We start from the raw sequence: 20,136 nt of genomic DNA on the forward strand, positions 1-20,136 counted from the left end.
CTTTTCCCACTGAGTTTGGGTGGGACTATAACCAGAGGTCATAAATTAAGGGTGGAAGGTGAATAGTTTAACCAGAACCTGAGGGGAAACTTCTTCACTCAGATGGTTGTGAGAGTGTGGAATGAGCTGCCAGGACAAGTGTGCATGTGAGCTCGATTTCAATGTTTAAGAGAAGTTTGGATAGGTCGGGGTATGGAGAGCTATGGTCCCAGTGCAGGTCGGTGGGAGTAGGCAGTTCAGCATAGACTAGATGGGCCGAAGGGCCAGTTTTGCGCTGTACTTTTCCATGACGCTAAATCCCAGTTTGAACTGATCGAATTGGTTTCGGGAGGAGAGGATGGCGGCGCGCCTGCGCGTGCGCAGCCCTCCGGTGAAAAATGATATCGTATATGTTAAGTAGGGGCCGTGGACAATTCTGATTTGATGGAGAATGGACGTGAAAGCACAGAGGAACATCTGGAGAAATTTCTGAAATGCTCGTTTCGTTACTGTCGTTACTGCGTGGTCGGGAATCTTTTGGAGGGTAGGCCTCAAAATCCCCGGCCTTGCCTGCTTTTGGCGACCAAGAAGGAGGTCAAATTGTTTGGACAGAGATGGCACTCAGTACTCGGTGTCGGAGAGCTGATCAGAGCTCGAAGTTTTCGGATGACTCAGAGTTGGATTGTGGTCGGCATGGCAGGGAGAGTTTTTCTTCCCTCTCCCGTCTGCATGAGATGTGGGACATTTGAGAGACTTTGAACTTTACTGTGCTCACGGACTTCTTCATCAAGTTATGGTATTATTGCACTGTTATAAGTATATGTCATAATTATGTGGTTTTGTCAGATTTTTCCAGTCTTGGTCTGTCCTGTGTTTTGTGAAATCACACCGGAGGAAATAATGTATCATTTCTTAATGCATGCATTACTAAATGACAATAAAAGAGGACTGTGTGTCTTCATAATCTAAAAAAAAATGCTGCTGGTAAGCAGTGTTTGTCTTACACTTGTCCATCACACATATGTACTTAACAGTAAAATTTATCACAATACCACTAATATAATGAACATATGAAGTTTGCAGGGTAACTGAAACGACACAGCAGCTTTGAGAGAACACCTGAACCCCAACAAACAACGGCAGGCTTTCACTCTCCACCTATGATGCCATGTTTTGATTAGGAGGTTACAGTTCACTGTATTCGTATTTTACTTATTTTAGGTGTTTTGTAGACTTGTAGCATTTTGTAGCATGGTAGACTTGTTCTAGTGATAGGTTTTCATTAGCAATGATCTTTAAAAAGCAAGGGTGTACTGTTGAGGCTTTATAAGGCAGTGGCAAAGCCTCACCTGGAGTATAGTGAGCAGTTTTGGGCCCTTTATCTAAGAAAGGATGTGCTGACATTGGAGAGGGTTCAAAGGAGGTTCACGAAAATGATTCCGGGATTGAAAGACTTATATGAGGCGCGTTTGGTGGTTCTGGGCCTGTACTCACTGGAATTCAGAAGAGTGAGGGGTGACCTCATTGAAGCCTATCGAACGTTGAAAGGTCTCAATAGGGTGGATGTGCAGAGGATGTTTCCTTTGGTGGGAGAGTCTAGGACCAGGCGTTAGAGTCTCAGAATAGAGGGACATCCATTTAGAACAGAGATGAGGAGGAATTTCTTTAGCCAGTGAGTGGTGAATCTGAAATTCACTGCCGCAGGCGGCTGTGGCAGTCAAATCAGTAGGTATATTTAAAGCAAAGGTTGATAGATTCTTGATTAGTCAGGGTATGAAGGGATACAGGTAGAAAGCGAGAAACTGGGACTGAGAGGGAAATTGATCAGCCACGATGAAATGACGAAGCAGCCTCAATGGGCCAAATGGCCTAATTCTGCTCCTATGTCTTATGATCTTATAGTTATATGTGTCTATCTAGACAAACATATCAATGACTAGGCTAGTTCAGAGACGGCCATTAAAAAGGCTAATATACTTACTGGCAACGATCCAGTTTCGAGTGATGAACAAATCACTTATTCAGCCCTTTGAACTGAATACAATAAAAACTGTTTGAACTATGAGGCAAGGTCAACACAAAGTCATCAGTCAATTTGCAAGTGAAACTGAATGCCGGTATTTTGCAGGCTCTACAGGACATCTTGCTGTAATGCTCACCATTAAGAAAAAAATATATACGCCTTTTGCAGGGAAATTATTGAATAATTCCAGTGAAAAGTAAACAATCGGCAGCTGGATTTGGATTGACTTGATAAAATGAGACGACAACTTTACAAAACATAGGACAAAACAAGAGATATACTTCCTTTTAGGGTAATGGCTTTGGGTTTCTTCTGGGTACGGATATGTGAACAGGAAGCGCTGGAGAGCTGCCAGTCGAGCAACTGAAGCTGTTTCACTGCTTAAAACAGATCTAAACAAAACTCTGAAGCTGAGAGTTTAGAGGAATTGAACTTAAAGCGATCATTACCAGTGGCAAACATTAGTGGGTGTGTATGTACGTGCACAATACCATCAACTGCCAGCACCGCCAGCTGGCATGAGCAGCAATGTCAGGCTCTTTCACTCAACTTCACTTCTGCCATCATTGAACTGTTCCCACAAACTATGGACTCTCTTTCGAGGACTCTTCATCTCACGTTCTCAATATTTATTGCTTATTTAATTATTGTTATTATTTCTTTCTTGTTCTAATTACACAGTTTGTTGTCTTTTGCACACTGGTTGAATGCCCAAGTTAGTGCGGTCTATCATTGGTGAACACAGCAGGCCAGGCAGCATCTCTAGGAAGAGGTACAGTCGATGTTTCGGGCCGAGTCCCTTCGTCAGGACTAACGGAAGGAAGAGCTAGTAAGAGATTTGAAAGTGGGAGTAGGAGGAGGAGATCCGAAATGATGGGAGAAGACAGGAGGGGAGGGGTGGATCTAAGAGCTGGAAAGATGATTGGCAAAAGGGATACCAGGCTGGAGAAGGGAGAGGATTATGGGACGGGAAGCCTGGGGAGAGAGAGAAGGGGGGAGGGCAGCCCGGAGGGTGGAGAGCAGGCAAGGAGTTATAGTGAGAGGGACAGAGGGGGAGAAAAGAGAGAGGGGAAAAAAGGGGGGGGGAAATAATATATATATAAAATATATTAAATAAATATATATATTTTTTCTCCTTTTTCTCTCTCTCTTTTTTCTCCCTCTGGCCCTCTCACTATAACTCCTTGCCCATCCTCTGGGCTTCCCCCGCTTCCCCTTTCTTTCTCCCTAGGCCTCCCATCCCATGTTCCTCTCCCTTCTCCAGCCTTGTATCCCTTTTGCCAATCATCTTTCCAGGTCTTGGCTCCATCCCTTTCCCCTCCTGTCTTCTCCTATCATTTTGGATCCCCCCCCCCTCCCACTTTCAAATCTCTTACTAGCTCTTCTTTCAGTTAGTCCTGACGAAGGGACTCGGCCCGAAACGTCGACTGTACCTCTTCCTATAGATGTTGCCTGGCCTGCTGCGTTCACCAGCATTTTGTGTGTGTTGCTTGAATTTCCAACATCTGCAGATTTCCTCGTGTCTGCAGCCTTTCATTGATTCAGTTACAGTTATCACTCTGTTACAGATTTATTCAGTATGCTCACTAGAAAATGAATCTCAGGGTTGCATATCCTTATTTATCTATTATTATTATTATCATTATTTCTTTTTTTTTTCTTGTATTTGCACAGTTTTCTGTCTTCTGCACACTGGGTTGAACGTCCAAGTTGGTGGGATTTTCATTAATTCTGTTATGGTTATTATTCTACTTTGGATTTATCAAGTACGCCTGCAAGAAAATGAATCTTAGCATTATGCTCTGATAATAAATTTACTTTGAACTTTGTATAGTTGACTAATGTGAAGGACTCAATTCCTGCTGAAAGATACCTGACTTGGAACTAAGCACTGCTGACACAAGAGATTCCTCAGATGCTGGAAATCTTGAGCAACACACACAAAATACCGGAGGAACTCAACAGGTTGGGCAACATTTACTGAGGGAAAGGAACAGTCGATGTTTTGAGTTGAAACCCTTCATCAGGACTGGATACTTGAAGAGGAAGTTATTTACCAAAGGATAGTGAATCTGTGAAATTAATTGTCACAGACAGCTGTGGAAGCCAAGTCATTGAGTATATTTAAAGCGGAGGATGATAGGTTCTTGATTAGTAAGGGCGTCAAAGGTTACGGGGAGAAGACAGGAGAATGGGATTTAGAGGGATAATAAATCAGCCGTGATGGAATGGCAGAACAGACTTGATGGGCCAAATGGCCTAATTCTGCTCCTATGTTTAATGGTTGTATGGGACAGTTTGTTCCCCTCCATAGATGCTGCATGACCTTCAAGCTTCAAAGTACATTCATTATCAAAGTGTAGCATTTCCCTGTAATGTTAACCGCGAAGGCTAAAGTTATGGCTTCTCTGTAATGTTAACCGCTGACGTAGTGGTTTCTCTGTAGCTGCGATGTTTGGGTTATGACTACAGATAACGGGTAACTAACCAATGGGAGACATGTTTTTTTTTCTTGTATGTCTGGGAGCCGGGGCTTTTTGCGGGGTTTTTCGGTCGAGGGGAGTGAAGAGGAAGGACGAGTGCGGAGAGCGCTTGGTGATCACCAGACGGTGTATACGGGAATTCGAGGGTCCGGAGGTCGGCGACATTTTGGCGGAGGTCGTCTATGGAGGAACACCTGAGGCGTGAGCTCCAACGATCTTTGTGCACAAACTATTTAATAAAAGCGGTGCCTTTTTCTTTTATATTTTGTTTCTCTACTAACCACATAGCAAAGTAAGAGATATAAAGTGTAATCATTTTATCACATATTGTGTACTGTCTGATATTTTGTGTTGTGGGTTTGTACTGGAGTACGTTACACAGCATCCATCCAAACTTGAATACCCTGTTTGGCGGGGCTGAAAGCTGATTCCTCTACATGAACGTGTGGGCAAGCCAAGTGCACTACAAAAGTATGCAAGCAGTATACAACTCTGAGATTCATCTTCTCCAGATAGCCATGGAACAAAGAAGACCATCAAAAAAAACCATCAACACCCACACCCCACCACCATGGGGAATAACAACGAATTGTGCTGATGGCGACAAGAACATCAACCCCCAAACTCCCCTGCTGAGATAACCCAGCATTTTATGTGTGTTGCTTGAGATTTCCAGCAAGTGCAGAATCTCTCATATTCACATTCTGTGGTGAACTTGATCACCTTATTTAACTATGGCCACTGCCGACTGGTGGCATAGTGGCATCAGCGCTGGACTTCAGGGCAAGAGGTCCTGAGTTCGAATCCGACCGGCTCCCTTGCACGCTCTCCATCCGACACTCAGCCCTTGGGTTGTGTTGAGCTAGCAACTTGACCTCGTAAAAAAAAACCTGGAGAGGGATGGGCTCCGCCAAGTTTCAGATGCCCAAGACACGCCGTACAATGAGCAATCACCAAAAAACAGATCGATTCAAAAAGCCTGTCATGACGGCACCCCGACGACTCCACCAGGAGTTAAGGGCACACACACACACACACACACACACACACACACACACACACACACACACACACACACACACACACACACCGTCGTCTATCTACTTTCAGTCTTTATGCTACAAGATCTCAGCGTCTGGTAGAAGATGCACAGAAACTTCTTTATTTAAATATTTAAAGATTTAAATAAATTCAAATAAGAACTGGGAAAATCAAAGCCATTTTCCTTAGCCCCAAACTCCATGCCCCAGTTAGCAGCTCCGTCGCCAGCCATTGTCAGAGCCCGAACTCCACTCTCAGCAACAAACATCCTGCTGGAGGAGCTCGGCACGATAAGCAGTGTCTTTGGGGGGAAAGGAATTGTCGACATTTTGGGTGGAAACCCTGCCTTGACAATTCTTTTCTCTCCTCAAATGCTGCTTGGCCCATTGAGTTCCTCCTTTCAATTGTGTGTTGCTCCAGATTCCGGCCCTTTTAGTCTCTTGTGTCTCCAGGCTATCTGAATAGTACACCACAGCTCAGGAACAGGCCTTTTGGCCCATCAAGCCAATGCTGATCCATTTAAACTGCCTACTCCCGTCAACCTGTACTGGGACCATAGCCCTCCATACCCCTACCTATCTAATCTTCTCTTAAACTTTGAATTACTCGTTCCACACTCTCAAGACCCTCTGAGTGAAGTAGTTTCCCTTCATGTCCCCCATAAACTTTTCATCTTTCACCCTTACCCCATGATCTCTAGTTGTAGTCTCACCCAACCGCGGTGGAAAAACCCTGCTTGCATTTACACTATCTATACCCCTCATAATTTTGTATACCTCTATCAAATCTCTTCTCAATCATCTATACATTGCAAGGACCAAAGTCCTAACCTATTCAATCTTTCCTTATAACTCAGGTCCTCCAGACCTGGCAACATCCCTGTAAATTTTCTCTGTACTCTTTCAACCTAATTACATCTTCCCTGTAGATAGGTAACCGAAACTGCATGCAATACTCCAAATTAGGTCTCACTAATGTCTTATACAACTTATGCAAATACAACTTCTAATCTACTCCAAGATCAATCTAACTCTTCCCTCCCACACAGCACTCCATTTTACCATGTACCTATCTAAGAATCACTTAAATGTCCCTAATACGTATATCTACCCCCACCCACCACCCCTGGCAATATGTTCCACCATCCCACCACTCCCTGTGTGAAAAAACCACCTCTGACATCCTGCCTTAGTTTCCCCCAATCACCTTAAAATTATGCCCCCTGTATTATCTATTTCCACCCTGGGAAAAAGTCTCTGGCTGTCCACTCTATCCATGCCTCTTACCATTTTATCAAGTCTCCTTGCATCCTTCTTTCTTTTAAAAGTGAAAAGCCCTAGCTCACTCGACCTTTCCTCATAAGACACGCTCTCTAATCCAGGCAGCATCCTGGTAAATCTCCTCTGCACCTTCTCTAAAGCTTTCACATCCTCCTTATAATGAGGCAACCAGAACTGAACACAATACTCCAAGGGTGGTCTGACCAGAGTTCTATGCAACATAACCTTGTCTATCTTGAACTCATTCCCATGACTAATGAAGGCCAACACATGATAGGCCTTCTTAACCAGCCTATCCACTTGTGCAGCAACTTTGAGGGATGTATGGACGTGGACCCCAAGTTCCTCCATGCTGCTAAGAATTCTGCAATTAAGCATGTACTCTGCCTTCAAGTTCGACCTTCCAAAGTGAATCACTTTTCCAGATTGAACTACATCCTCCACTTCTCAGCCGAGCTCTGCATTGTATCTATTCATAACCTATGACAACTCTCCACACTGCATCATCACCAGCAACCACTCATAGTTGAGTATGATTCTTCTCCTGGTGGCTGATCTGGTCACTTGTGGCTCTTGAGATGACTGAAGAGGCCAATCCGCGATCCACAAGTCCTAATGCAGTGTTGGCAAAGACATTGAAGTGGTGGCGGACGTATCTGGTTGGGCCTTTCCCAGTCTCTCCTTACGTTGAAGCAGCTTAGTGTCAGTGGCACAGTGGAGGTATTCTTCGAGCAATGCGGTCCCCTCATAGACAGTCCTTCTCCAGCTTTTCCTATCCGGTGCTAATTTCTCCCATCCATTCAGGTTGATGTGGCACTTCCTCAGGTAGACTTGATATTGTCTTCAAATTGCTTTTTCTGCCCTCCTGGAGTGCACTTTCCATCGTTGAGTTGGCCGAACAGGAATTGTTTAACGAGCTGGGAGTCAGGCATATGGATGTTGAATCACAAATGTGGCTATGGAGTTAATGTTAGTTTCCTCCAGGATGCTGGAGTTACTGCACCTGTCCTTCCAGCTAACTCTCAGAATCTTTCAGAGGCATCCTTGATGGTAAGTTTTTATGTATTTTATGTGCCTGCTGTATGGTGTCCATGACTCTGCTCTATGTAGCAAGGAGGGGACGACTTTACCTTTATAGACCAGAAGCTCAGTGTTGGTCTTGATATCCCGATCTTTCTCAGCCTGGCAAAAGCTCCACTTGCACAGCCTGTTCTGTGGTTTATTTCAAGGTCAGTGTTGGCTCTTGAAGAAAGAAGGCTGCCAGGATATGAGAACTGATCAGCTTTCTCAAGAGGGATGTGGTCAACTTGGATGGTTGGAGGTTTAGGAACTTGATCTGGAGTGGCTTTGTGCAGAACTTGGGTTTTCTTGTTTAGATCAAGTCCCAGCAGCTTGTATGCTCTGCCCAAAGCATTCATGATGCACTGCAGATCCTTCTCAGAGTGAGCTATGGTGGCATTGTTGTCTGCATATTGGAGCTCCGTGATGGAAGTAGTTGGCACCTTGCTCTTTGCCTTGAATCTGTTAAGGTTAAAGACCCCTCATCTGTCCTATGGAGAATCTGGCTTCATTTGTAGGAGGTCTTTCTGCAGGCACCCGATTTTGGACAGTACCTGCCAAAGGTCAAATGCTTTTGTAAGGTCTATGAAGGCCATATAGAGTGGGAGATTTTGTTCCCAGGCTTTCTTCTGCAATTGGTGCACTGTAAAAATCATGCCAGATGTTCTCCTGGCTGGACAGAAGCCACACTGAGTCTCAGGAAGGCGATCTTCCACCGGAGGTGAAAGCTGGTCACATAAAATTGGGGTGAGTACCTTTCCTGTTGTAGACAGGGGGGCAGATGCCTCTATAATTTCCGCACTCAGCTTTGTCACCCTTTTTGAAGAGTATGACAACCAGGGTGTCTCTGAGTCAGCAGGAATCTTCTCCTGGTCCCAGATTTTGACAAGCAGATGATGAATATGATTTAAAAGTTCTGTGCTACCTTCCTTGAGGGTTTCTGCTGGAATTCCATCAGGCCGGTGCCCTTGGTGTTCCTCAGTTTCTTGCCAATTGCCCTCACCTCTTTGGTAGTAGAGGCTTATTCATGTCCTCCTTCATAGATCATTATAGGAGTGGGTCGATGACTTCAATGTGAATGGTGGTGTTACAATTCAGTAGCTACTGAAAGTGTTCCTTCTATCAAGAATTGATGGCATCATTGTCCTTTAGCAGCCGTTGTCCATCTTTGGAGCGAAGAGAGTTTAGACCACAGTCATTTGGGCCGTACACTGCCTTAGTGACAATAAAGGAACGCCTGATATCACCAGAATCAGCAGGCTACTGTATTTCTGGGGCCCTTTCAGTCCACCAGTGATTTTTTATTTCCAATACTCTATTCTGGAACTCGGCCTTAGCTTCAGAGTGGGCTTCTCTTTTTGCCTTGCGGTTGATGTCCTTTTGCCAGGCACAGAAAGCTTCCCTTTTGTTGTCGATTAGCTCTTCCATTTCATTGTCATTTTCATCAAACCAATCTTTGTTTTTCCTGGTTTTGTGTCCAGTGATGTTTTTACGTATCACGGATGGTGGTCTTCAGAGAGGCCCAGTGTGCTTCAATGTCCTCGAGATCCTGCTTTGAGGGTCCTTCAGAAAGGGCAGCCTGGGGTCTTTCAGGAAGGGCAAGCCTCCACACTGTGCACAAAACCACCACCCTCTGTGGCAGCTGAAAACTTACCAATCCACCCTCCCACTTCTTCATCCAAGTCATTTATAAAAGGGCCTTGATTTTAAAAATAAAGTCGTTCATACCCATCATTGACAGATATTTAACCTCCTCCAACGCAACTATCTCTAAGGTTTATGCTCCAATTCTGATTTCCTGACCATTACTGCCCCTTGCAAGATCTTTAACCTCCTCCAGAACAATCATCCTCTGAGGTCTACATACCAGTTCCGGTCTCCTGACCATCATTACCTCTTGCCAGATCTTTCTTCTCCAAAACAGCCAATCCCTGTGGTCTGCACACCAATTCTGATCTGCTGACTAACTCCAAAGTTTGCCCCTCCATTAGCAGTCTTCCCTTCAGCAGCCAAGGCTCCATGCTGAGGAATGTCCTCCCTAGCCCTCCCTATCTCACTCTCCTTTCAGGCACTTGTTTTTTTCAATACAGGCCCTTCTGATTCAAGGGCCCAATTACACCCCTGTGACCAATTAACTTATTAACCCACACATGGTTAGTTTGGAATATGGGAGAAAAACGGAGCACCCACAGGAAACCCACACAGTCACACAGAGAGAACATATCAACTCTTTACAGACAGCGGCAGGAACCGAACCAGGGACGGTTGTGCTGTAGTAGCTTTGACCAAGTGTTGGTTCAGCTGACTCTACAGCTCCCTATCAGCAACATTCGCTGAGGCATTTTAGGACGCTCCCATTATTAAAAGTAGATTTATGAAAAGGACATACATCTGGTACTCAACAATGTACGTGGAATCTTCAGGTCCTCCAGGTATCCAGTGGAGCACGTACTTGAAGTTACTGGAGTTAATCTGCACTTGAATTGGTCTGGGCAACTCCATCAGAGCAAAGGAACCTAAAAATGGAAAATAGTTTAAATGACATACAATTCTGCAGATTTTGATTATGGAACGCTGAAGGGTTTCAGATTTATTCTCCCTCGAGCTCAGTGGTGAATTCTGAGCAGAAGGCACATTTCAAGGTTGCAAAGATCTCAGTTATCAGCTTAGTCCCACACCATACCACAACCTCATCACTTACAACCCACTCCCCACACTCCCACCACCAATTTCCAATTGACCCCTGTGCAAGTTGAAATCCAGGCAGGATAGGAAAGGAAGATCACAAACACGAGGAAGTGTGCAGATGGGGGAAATCCAGAGCAACACATGCAAAATGCTGGAGGAACTCGGCAGGTCGGGCAGCATCCATGGAAATGAGTAAGCAGTTGACATTTCGGTCCGAAACCCTTCACCAGGACCGGAAGGAAGGGGAGAAGGTGTGAGGGGGGGGGAAGAGGAGGAAGAAGTACAAGATGATAGAGGACAGGTGAAACCGGAAGAGGGGGAGGGGTGAAGTGAAGAGCTGGGAAGTCGATTGGTGAAAGAGATAAAGGGCTGGAGAAGGGGGAAGCTGACAGGAGAAGGTAAAAAACCATGGAAGAAAGGGAAGGGGGAGGAGCACTGGAGGGAGGTGATGGACAGGTAAGATGAGGTGAGAGAGGAAAACAGGAATAAGGAGTGGGGATGGGGCAATTACTGGAAGTACGAGAAATCGACGTTCATGCCATCAGATTGGAGGCGACCCAGATGGAATATAAGGGTTGCCCCAACCTGAGTGTGGCCTCATCATGGCAGTAGAGGAGGCCTTGGACTGACATTCAGGAGAATTTGTATGTGAAACATGAGGTGCTTTGGTCTCTGTATCCAAGGGGGTTCAAATCCAAGCTTTTAGACTGTGGAGGTGAGTTCCAAAGAACAACCATTCCAAGATTGACTCTTGTTGTAATTATTAATATTGAAGATGTAGGAGATAAGGCAGATCAAGGACCTCACTGAAAACTAAATTTAGATCAAGACTTCGACTGATGGCAGCAGCAACAAAGATTTGCATATTCTTCAACGCAAGAGATTCTTTAGATGCTGGAAATTTTGAGTAACACACACAAATTGCTGGAGGAACTCAAAGGTCAGGCAGTATCTATGGAGCAGAATGAACAGTCAACATTTTGGCCTGAAATCCTTCACAGAATTGTTACACTTCAACAGCAATTTAATAAATTGATTCCATATCAATATCATTATCATATCATTCCATATCATTCTGTAGAGGAACGATAAGCAGATGCCACATATGTTAGAAACATAGAAAGCCTAAAGCACAATACAGGCCCTTCGGCCCACAAAGCTGTGCCGAACGCATCCTCGCTATAGGAATTACCTCGGGATACCTATAGCCCTCAATATATTCTTTCATGGAAAGACTGCTCCCTCGTGTTGATCTGCCCTTGAACTAATAGTTGGCAGAAACTTTGTAAACCTTGGCTTTTAAATTGATTTTTTTCAGTTGTATCTTTTCACATTGTCGATTTATCAAAAGATTAATAAGACGTGGAAAAACTGCACAAGTTAAAGTAAAAAAAAATCTAAAACTAAGTAAGAAAGTTAAAACTCATCTGTTCTGAAGTACTCACCAACAGAAGCAGCGATTAGAACCAGGACCCAGCTGAGCCACATTCTGCAGCTTCGTTCACTCATACTATCAGACAAGAATTCCCTTTAAAACTGCAAGTTGGAGGTCGTGTCTGGGTGTCAGGCAGCCCCTGGCTTTCGTAGTCAGAGAAAGGAACAAGTCTTCAGCATTAGTAAACGTATTCCCATTTATATCGAGCCACATACGGATTATCTGTGATAGAAAATGCTCCTCTGAAGGATATGCACGTACTGATCAGCCAGATTTCCTGGTTAAGGGACAGGAGGTTTGTTTGCAGGATCCTACATTCCTTTGTCTGATTTAATTACTGGTCCGATTACATTCATGAAGTTACCTGGACAAAGATTACTTGGCAATGGCAAACGTGATTCAGAAAGGTGGGGCAGAGGTATAATTAAAGCAAATACTTCCTTCTACAAGAATTCGCCTTTTGCTGAGGAGGTGCATCTGGTTCTAGGCAACACCTTTATTAGTTGAGGCACTGAGTTCAAAAACCAGGAAGTTATGTTGGAGATTCAGAAGACTCCAGTTAGGCTAAATCTGGAGTATTGCACACAGTTCTGGTCAGCCTATTATAGGAAGGGTGTTGAGGCTTTGGAGAGGACACAGAAGAGGTTTACGAGGATAGTGCCTTGATTAGAGGGAAAGTACTTGAATGAGAGATTGGATAGACTTGAGGGGAGATCTGCTAAAAGTTTATAAGACTATGAGAGACATAGTTAGAGTTGACAGACAATATCTTTTTCCCAGGGTTGAATACCAGAGGGCATGCATTTAAGGTGAGAGGGGGTAATTTCAAAGGAGATATGAGGGGCAAGTTTTCCACGCAGAGAGTGCTGGGTGCCTGCAGTGCACAGGGCCGTAATGAAGGTCCTCCATCTCTGGTGGTGTTCAGGGCTTCCCTCATCACGCCAGTAGCTTCCTCTCGGTTTTCACTACGTCAGTTATACAAGTCCCGGGTGGAGACTCAGGAATACCGTCACACTCAGATGTAGAAGGATTCTTCATTGCTGTTTCCGTAACAGTTTTGTCCTACCAGTCAGGGTTGTTAGACAAGAGCTGAACCACCAAACCTGGAGGATCGGTGGACCACTCTTAGTCTGACCTCTACCCTTTGACCTGTTTGGCATGGGTGACCCTACCAAGAGCCAAAGGATAAAGCCCTGACTCCAGCCAACATAACTCTTTGGGTCATTGAAGTAGGCAAGCCTCCAAACCCTGGCAAGGATGTGGTCCTCTCGGAGGACACACAAGGGCAGGACAATATGGAGAGCAAGCTGTTGCCCATGTAGCAAGCTCCCTCTCTCCACACATCTGGAACAGCAGAGACTGATAAAATTTGACACCAGCAGTATCACAGGAGTTGTCAGTCAGCTTTGAACTCAATGTAGGACAGCCTTAGGGACTCCTGTTCCGGACTTTTCCCTCTGGGTTTATTTCTGAAGCCTTCCCCGTGCCGCAAGTCAGCAGAGGTTTGAAATCAGAGTTTTCCTTCTCCTAGATGAGTTGCCAGCCATGGTTGATGAACCCCATCCACCCAAAGCAACTGGTTTTAAGGTGCCGGTAACCTGCCTTTCACCTTTCTCCTGAAATAAGGCATATTTTCACTGGACTTAGTAGCTAAGGTGCTCGTGAAGGCCAGGAGCTGGACTGGGTTGTCAGAGGCTATTTGAGATGCATGCCATAGAGCATTAAGTAGGTAGTGGGAGCTTTTCCCCACCACCAGCCACAGTTAGAACAATCTTTAGGACTGCATTTGTATATATCCTGGCTAGTCCCTCGAGATCAAGGATGACTTGTTTCCATGGCAACCTGTGGATCCTCAGACAGTTCATGAAGCTGGTGTGGAACCCATGGTCTCTAATGTTTGTGGGGAAGGAGGTGCTTGAGGGATAGGTTGTGTCCCTGCTAGTCTTCTGTGTGTCCCTGATGAAATGACACATGCCCTCTTGTATCATCCCTGATGTAATGTTCACTTTCAATTTTTTTTATTGATTTAAAAGAATAAGGGTAAATACAAACCAGAGGAGAGGTTATCTCAAATACATAATTCAATAATAATACAAACAGAGAAAGGAGCATACACTGTCAAAATCATGTATAGTTGTCATGGTCCGGTCCGTGAAATCCGCATTCTGGTTCACGGTCCGGTCCATGTTTCTTATTCCAGGTTTTCCAGTTTCCCCCAGTTTCTGTTGAGGCAGCTGATTCTCGTTTGGGCTGGCTTCAGAAATAGCTTCAGGATTCAGCCTCCAGCTGCTGGATTGTTCCTGTCCTTACCCCCTGTCTGAATCCCTTCCCCTTCCTTCTGTTGCCTTGTCTGAAGCCTTGCCAAGCCTTGCCTGCTCTGCTTTCAAGTTCCATCACTGGAGCAAGATAAGGAACTGTCTGTTGTTGTTTTGAACTGTCTCTGTGTCCATGCCTTCATTAGGTAGGTCTGGCTGTTTGCCGCTACCTAGTGGGCCCTATGTCCTGTTTCCAAGGAGGGGTCCCAGCTCTGTGTTCCATGTTCCTGTCTCTCCCTTGACCAAGGCTCTGTGTTCCTGTCTCTCCCTCAAACTTTACAACTAAAGCACAGTAAAACTATTGAAAATCTTTTCTTTGTACTTTTGTCAGTTAAATAAAGGTTCACGTGAATTAACATATCACAGATTTTTGTTTTTATTGCATTTTGGAAAATATCCCAACTTTTCTGGAAATGGGGTTTGTAGATATAACACCATAATGGATCCTTCCAGCCCAATGAGCCCAGACTGCCCAATTACACCGAACTCCCGTTGAAGAGAAGATTTAATCTCCTTCACGGTAGGCATCCCTCGAAGAGTACTTTCCTTTATCTTTAAACTTTATGTCTTTGAGCACAGTTTCAATCATCTTGTTTTTTTGAAATACTTTGGTCTTTTAAGAGATCCTTAGATAGGTACACGGAGCTTAGGAAAATAGGGAGCTGTGCAGTAGGGAAATTCTAGGCAGTCTCTAGAGTAGGTTACATGGTCGGCACAACATTGTGGGCTGAAGGGCCTGTAATGTGCTGTAGATTTCTGTTTCTATAAGGAAGTGAATAAATAAATAAATATGAATCTAAATCTGAATAATCTTGTGGAAGAGATGCTGTATATATTGCTTTCCAGGTACACTCGGCAAACTACTTTGTCCTTCAGACTGAAAACTATCCAGAGCAACAAAGCACAGATTTTGAGACAACCAGCTCTTCATTTAAGTTTCTGCAGAGTAAGTTTAAAATTCAAAATAGATTTATTATTAAAGGATGTATAGATTATACATCTTTATGATTCGTCTGCTTACAGGCTGCCACAAAAGAAGAAACCCAAAAGAACCCAATGAGAAAAAAGACCAATGACCAATGTGCAGACACAGTAAAAACACAAATCGTTTGCATATGTAATTATAGATAAAGCAGAAATGTGAATGGCTCAAAGTACTGAAATATTTGGCAAGTCAGGCCCTGATTCTTGATACAAGAGAAAGAGTTATGGAGCACTACAGCACAGAAACAGGCCCTTCGGTCCATCTAGTCCGTGCTGACCTATTAATCTGCCTAGTCCTATTGACCTGCACCTGGACCATAGCTCTCTGTACCCCTCCCAGCCATGTATCTGTCGAAGTTTCTCTTAAATGTTGATATTGAACACACATCCACCACTCCTGCTGGCAGCTCGTTCCGCACTCTCAAAGTTTAAAGTTAATTTATTATCAGAGTACATATATGTCACCGCATACAACCCTGAGATTCATTTTCTTGTGGGCATACTCAACAAATCTATAGAATAATAACCATAACAGAATCAATGAAAGGCACCACAACTAGGGCATCCGGTCAGAGTGTGGAAGATAGCAAACTGTGCAAATACAAAAAGAAGATGTAGTAATAAGAATAAGAAGAAGAAATAAGAAATAAATATCGGGAACATGAGATGAAGAGTCCTTGAAAGTGAGTCCATAGGTTGCAGGAACATTTCAGTGATAGGGCACATGAAGTTGAGAGAAATTATCCTCTTTGGTTCAAGAGTCTGTTGGTTCAACACCTTCTGAGTGAAGAAATTTGCTCTCAGATTTCCCTTAAACATTTCACCTTTCACCCTTAGCCCATGACTTCTAGTCTCACCCAACCTCAGTGGAAAAAGCATTGCATTTACCCTGTCTACAGTATATCCTTCATAATTTTGTATATCTCTATCAATAATCTCCCCTCATTCTCCTACACTCCAGGGAATGAAGTCTGAACCAATTCAACCTTTCCCTATAAATCAAGTCCTGGCAACAGCCTTGTAAGTTTTCTCTGCACTCTTTCAATCTATGCTCCAGGGCAGGGTTCCCAACTTTTTTATGCCATGGACCCCCACCATTAACCGAGGGGTCTCTGGGCCTCAGGTTGGGAACTCCTTCTCCAGGGAAATGCTCAAGAGAAGATCAAGACAAGAATTGTATGGTTTAGATTTCATTTTAAAAATCTTTTTATTGATATATAATCTTCTATAGCTTTAAAATGGTACAAGATTTCAGCAAATTGATATATATATACAGTTAATAAAGCTGATGAAAAAAAACTTATCAAAAAAGAATAATATATGACAATGAAAAAAAATATTTTTTATATAGAAAAGAAGGAAAAAGAGAACCCCTACTACTAAAAGAAAAAAACCCAGTAACTACAAGAGAAAGAAAAAGAAAAAAGAGAGAGAGAAAAACCCATTAGTAACCAACCTCCAGAGCAATACATCTTACAATCATCTATCTATATATATAAAGAAGAAAAATCAACCGCCAGTATGGTTTAGATTTAATTGTGAAATACTCCTTAGGCTATCGGCCACAACACACATCATGGTGGGAACCCTTCAGGTTCATGAACCAACGGTTAATATAAGGATCCGTGGCAGAAAAAAAAGGTTGGGAACCCCTGTGAATGACTATGACAAGAACAGAGCGCGACTGGATGTTATGAGATGCAACGGGACTTGGGAGTCCTCGTGCAGGATACCCTTAAGGTTAACCTCCAGGTTGAGTCGGTGGTGAAGAAGGCGAATGCAATGTTGGCATTCATTTCTAGAGGAATAGAGTATAGGAGCAGGGATATGATGTTGAGGCTCTATAAGGCGCTGGTGAGACCTCACTTGGAGTACTGTGGGCAGTTTTGGTCTCCTTATTTAAGAAAGGATGTGCTGACGTTGGAGAGGGTACAGAGAAGATTCACTAGAATGATTCCAGGAATGAGAGGGTTAACATATGAGGAACATTTGTCCGCTCTTGGACTGTATTCCTTGGAGTTTAGAAGAATGAGGGGAGACCTCAGAAACATTTCGAATGTTGAAAGGCATGGACAGAGTGGATGTGGCAAAGTTGTTTCCCATGATGGGGGAGTCTAGTACGAGAGGGCATGACTTAAGGGTTGAAGGGCGCCCATTCAGAACAGAAATGCGAAGAAATTTTTTTAGCCAGAGGGTGGTGAATCTATGGAATTTGTTGCCACAGGCAGCAGTGGAGGCCAAGTCACTGGGTGTATTTAAGGCAGAGATTGATAGGTATCTGAGTAGTCAGGGCATCAAAGGTTATGGTGAGAAGGCGGGGGAGTGGGACTAAATGGGAGAATAGATCAGCTCATGATAAAATGGCGGAGCAGACTCGATGGGCCGAATGGCCGACTTCTGCTCCTTTGTCTTATGATCTAAATGCACAGTAACAATATAAATCTGTATAAATGACCAAATGTATTGCAACATGTGCAAGCACCCTCCTCCTTCACCCTGTGACCTTTACTTCATTCAACACTCCCATCTTGTAAGTTGACAGATATTTAGATTGGCAAACCACACCTACAGAAAATACAATTTTCTTTATATAGAATGCTTCATTTAGGACAGGGAGACTTCATGAAATCACAGAGATATACTTGGCTTCTTTCAAATCATACTTCTGTCTTGCATGGAGTCTTGTCCTGGTACAGAAAGCGTTGTCTCTAGATGTGCTTCTGACGGTGGTTGCTTTAAGGAGTCAGTTGTATTGTGTATTGTGCTCACTTTGAACGCGTAATAAAGGATGCGGCTAAAATAGCTATATTCAGTTTCACAAAAAATTATGCCACAGCCACATCCTGTCAGTTTCTGAGAGTGAATCTCATGGGCTGATACCTTCTCCAGTTGGTTACTGAAGCTTCAGATAGATCACGCTAGGACATTATTAAAGCCAATCCCGTATTTCAGAATTAGGTTTAATATCACTGACATATATTGTGAAATTTGTTAATTCTGAAAAGGTGGTAAAATACAATACATAATAATATAGAAAAAACTGTGAATTCCAGTAAGTATATATATTTAATAGTTAAATTAAATAAATAGTGCAAAAACAGAAATAAAAAAGTAGTGAGGCAGTGTTCATGGGTTCAATGTCCATCCAGAAATCGATGGCAGAGGGGAGGAAGCTGTTCCTGAATTGCTGAGTGTGTGTCTTCAGACTCCTGTACCTCCTCCCTGATGGTAACAATGAGAAGAGGGCAGGTCCTGGGTGATGGGGGTCCTTAATGATGGATGCTGCCTTTTTGAGACACTGCTTCTTGAAGATATCTTGGCTAGTACAGATGATAGAGATAATGTTATGATTCTGTGCAGCTTGCTTCAATCCTGTGCAGAAACTCCACCCTGCAAACCCCCACCCCTCACCTGTACTAGATGGTGATGCAGCCTGTCAGAATACTCTCCACAGTAAATCTCCAGAAATTTGGAGTGCTTTAGGTGATACACACAATCTCTTTTAACTCCTAATGACATATAGCCACTGTGTTGCCGCCTTTATAGAGCATTGATATGTTGGGACTAGGCTAGGTCCTCAGAGATTTAAAGTCAAGTCAAATTTATTTATATAGCACATTTAAAAACAACCCACGTTGACCAGAGTGCTGGACAGATCAGAGCAGAATAGCTAAAATCACAAATACGAGAAATGCAGACATAACCACAAGGCAAACAGCTTGTAGGCACAAAAGAAATAACACAAGGGCCCTAGGCACAAGCCAAAAATCAGCTGCATCAGGAGGAATCAAACACTAGTGAATAAAAGTAAGTTTTGAGCCTGGATTTAAAAGAGTCGATGGAGGAGGCAGGTCTGATAGGGAGAGGAATGCTGTTCCACAGTGTAGGGGCTACAACAGCAAAGACGCGGTCACCCCTGAGCTTAAGTTTAGATCGCAGGACAGCCAGGAGCCCCAAGTCAGCCGACCTGAGGGACCTGAAAGTAGAATAAGAGGTTAGAAGGTCTGTGATATAAGGAGGAAACAGCCCGTTTAGGGCTTTATAAACAAACAGGAGAACCTTAAAATCAATTCTGAACTGTACTGGCAGCCAGTGGAAAGAGGCCAGGACAGGAGTAATATGGTCCCTCTTCCGGGCACCTGTCAGCAGCCTGGCTGCGGCGTTCTGGACCAGTTGCAGATGGGACAGGGACAACTGACTAATCCCAGTATACAGGGAATTGGAGTAGTCCAAGCGGGAGGATGTAAGGGCGTGGATGACTTTCTTGATCTTTGAAAGAGAGAAACTGCTTGATTTTGGCAATAGTACGAAGCTGGATAAAACTGGCTTTTCCTACTGCATTAACTTGCTTGTCAAACTTAAAGGTGGAATCAAATATCACACCAAGGGATTTAACATGGGGTTTGACAAGGGTGGACAGGTTACCAAGACTGTTGGTAATCACTTTGATGGAGTCAAATAGGACAACTTCAGAGTTGCCTTCATTCAGCTGTGAGAAGCTTTGTACCATCCAACACTTTATGTCCTCAAGGCAGTTCATGAGGCTGACTAGATTTGACTGATCGTTTGGTTTTAAGGGGAGATAAAGCAGTGTGTCATCAGTATAACAGTGGAAAGAAATGTCATATTTTTGAATGATTTGGCCGAGGGGAAGCATATATATAGAGAAAAGAATAGGACCTAGGATGGACCATGTGGAACCCCACAGGAGAGACCAGCTGGGGGAGAGGAAAATTTGCCTATGTTGTTGGAGAAGCTTCTATTTTTGAGGTAGGATATAAACCAATTCAAGGCAGTGCCATCAACACCAACTCCGTACTGGAGATGGTCTATTAAAATGATGTGATCC

General features: G+C 43.7%; 1 protein-coding gene across 1 annotated transcript in view; it reads right to left on the minus strand.

The window, feature by feature from the left end:
- The window catches only part of LOC134339177 (uncharacterized), a 38,898-nt gene extending 26,560 nt beyond the window's left edge, over nucleotides 1–12,338 (minus strand). Inside the window, exons 1-2 of the mRNA XM_063035564.1 lie at nucleotides 11,999–12,338; nucleotides 10,255–10,381 (exon numbers count right to left, since the gene is read on the minus strand). Of these exons, the coding sequence (XP_062891634.1) occupies nucleotides 10,255–10,381; nucleotides 11,999–12,062 (191 nt within the window). The 5' untranslated portion in view covers nucleotides 12,063–12,338. The remainder of the gene's footprint in view (nucleotides 1–10,254; nucleotides 10,382–11,998) is intronic.
- Nucleotides 12,339–20,136: the final 7,798 nt, after the last annotated feature.

This window comes from Mobula hypostoma, chromosome 28, assembly GCF_963921235.1.
Source record: "Mobula hypostoma chromosome 28, sMobHyp1.1, whole genome shotgun sequence".
Lineage (NCBI taxonomy): Eukaryota > Metazoa > Chordata > Chondrichthyes > Myliobatiformes > Myliobatidae > Mobula > Mobula hypostoma.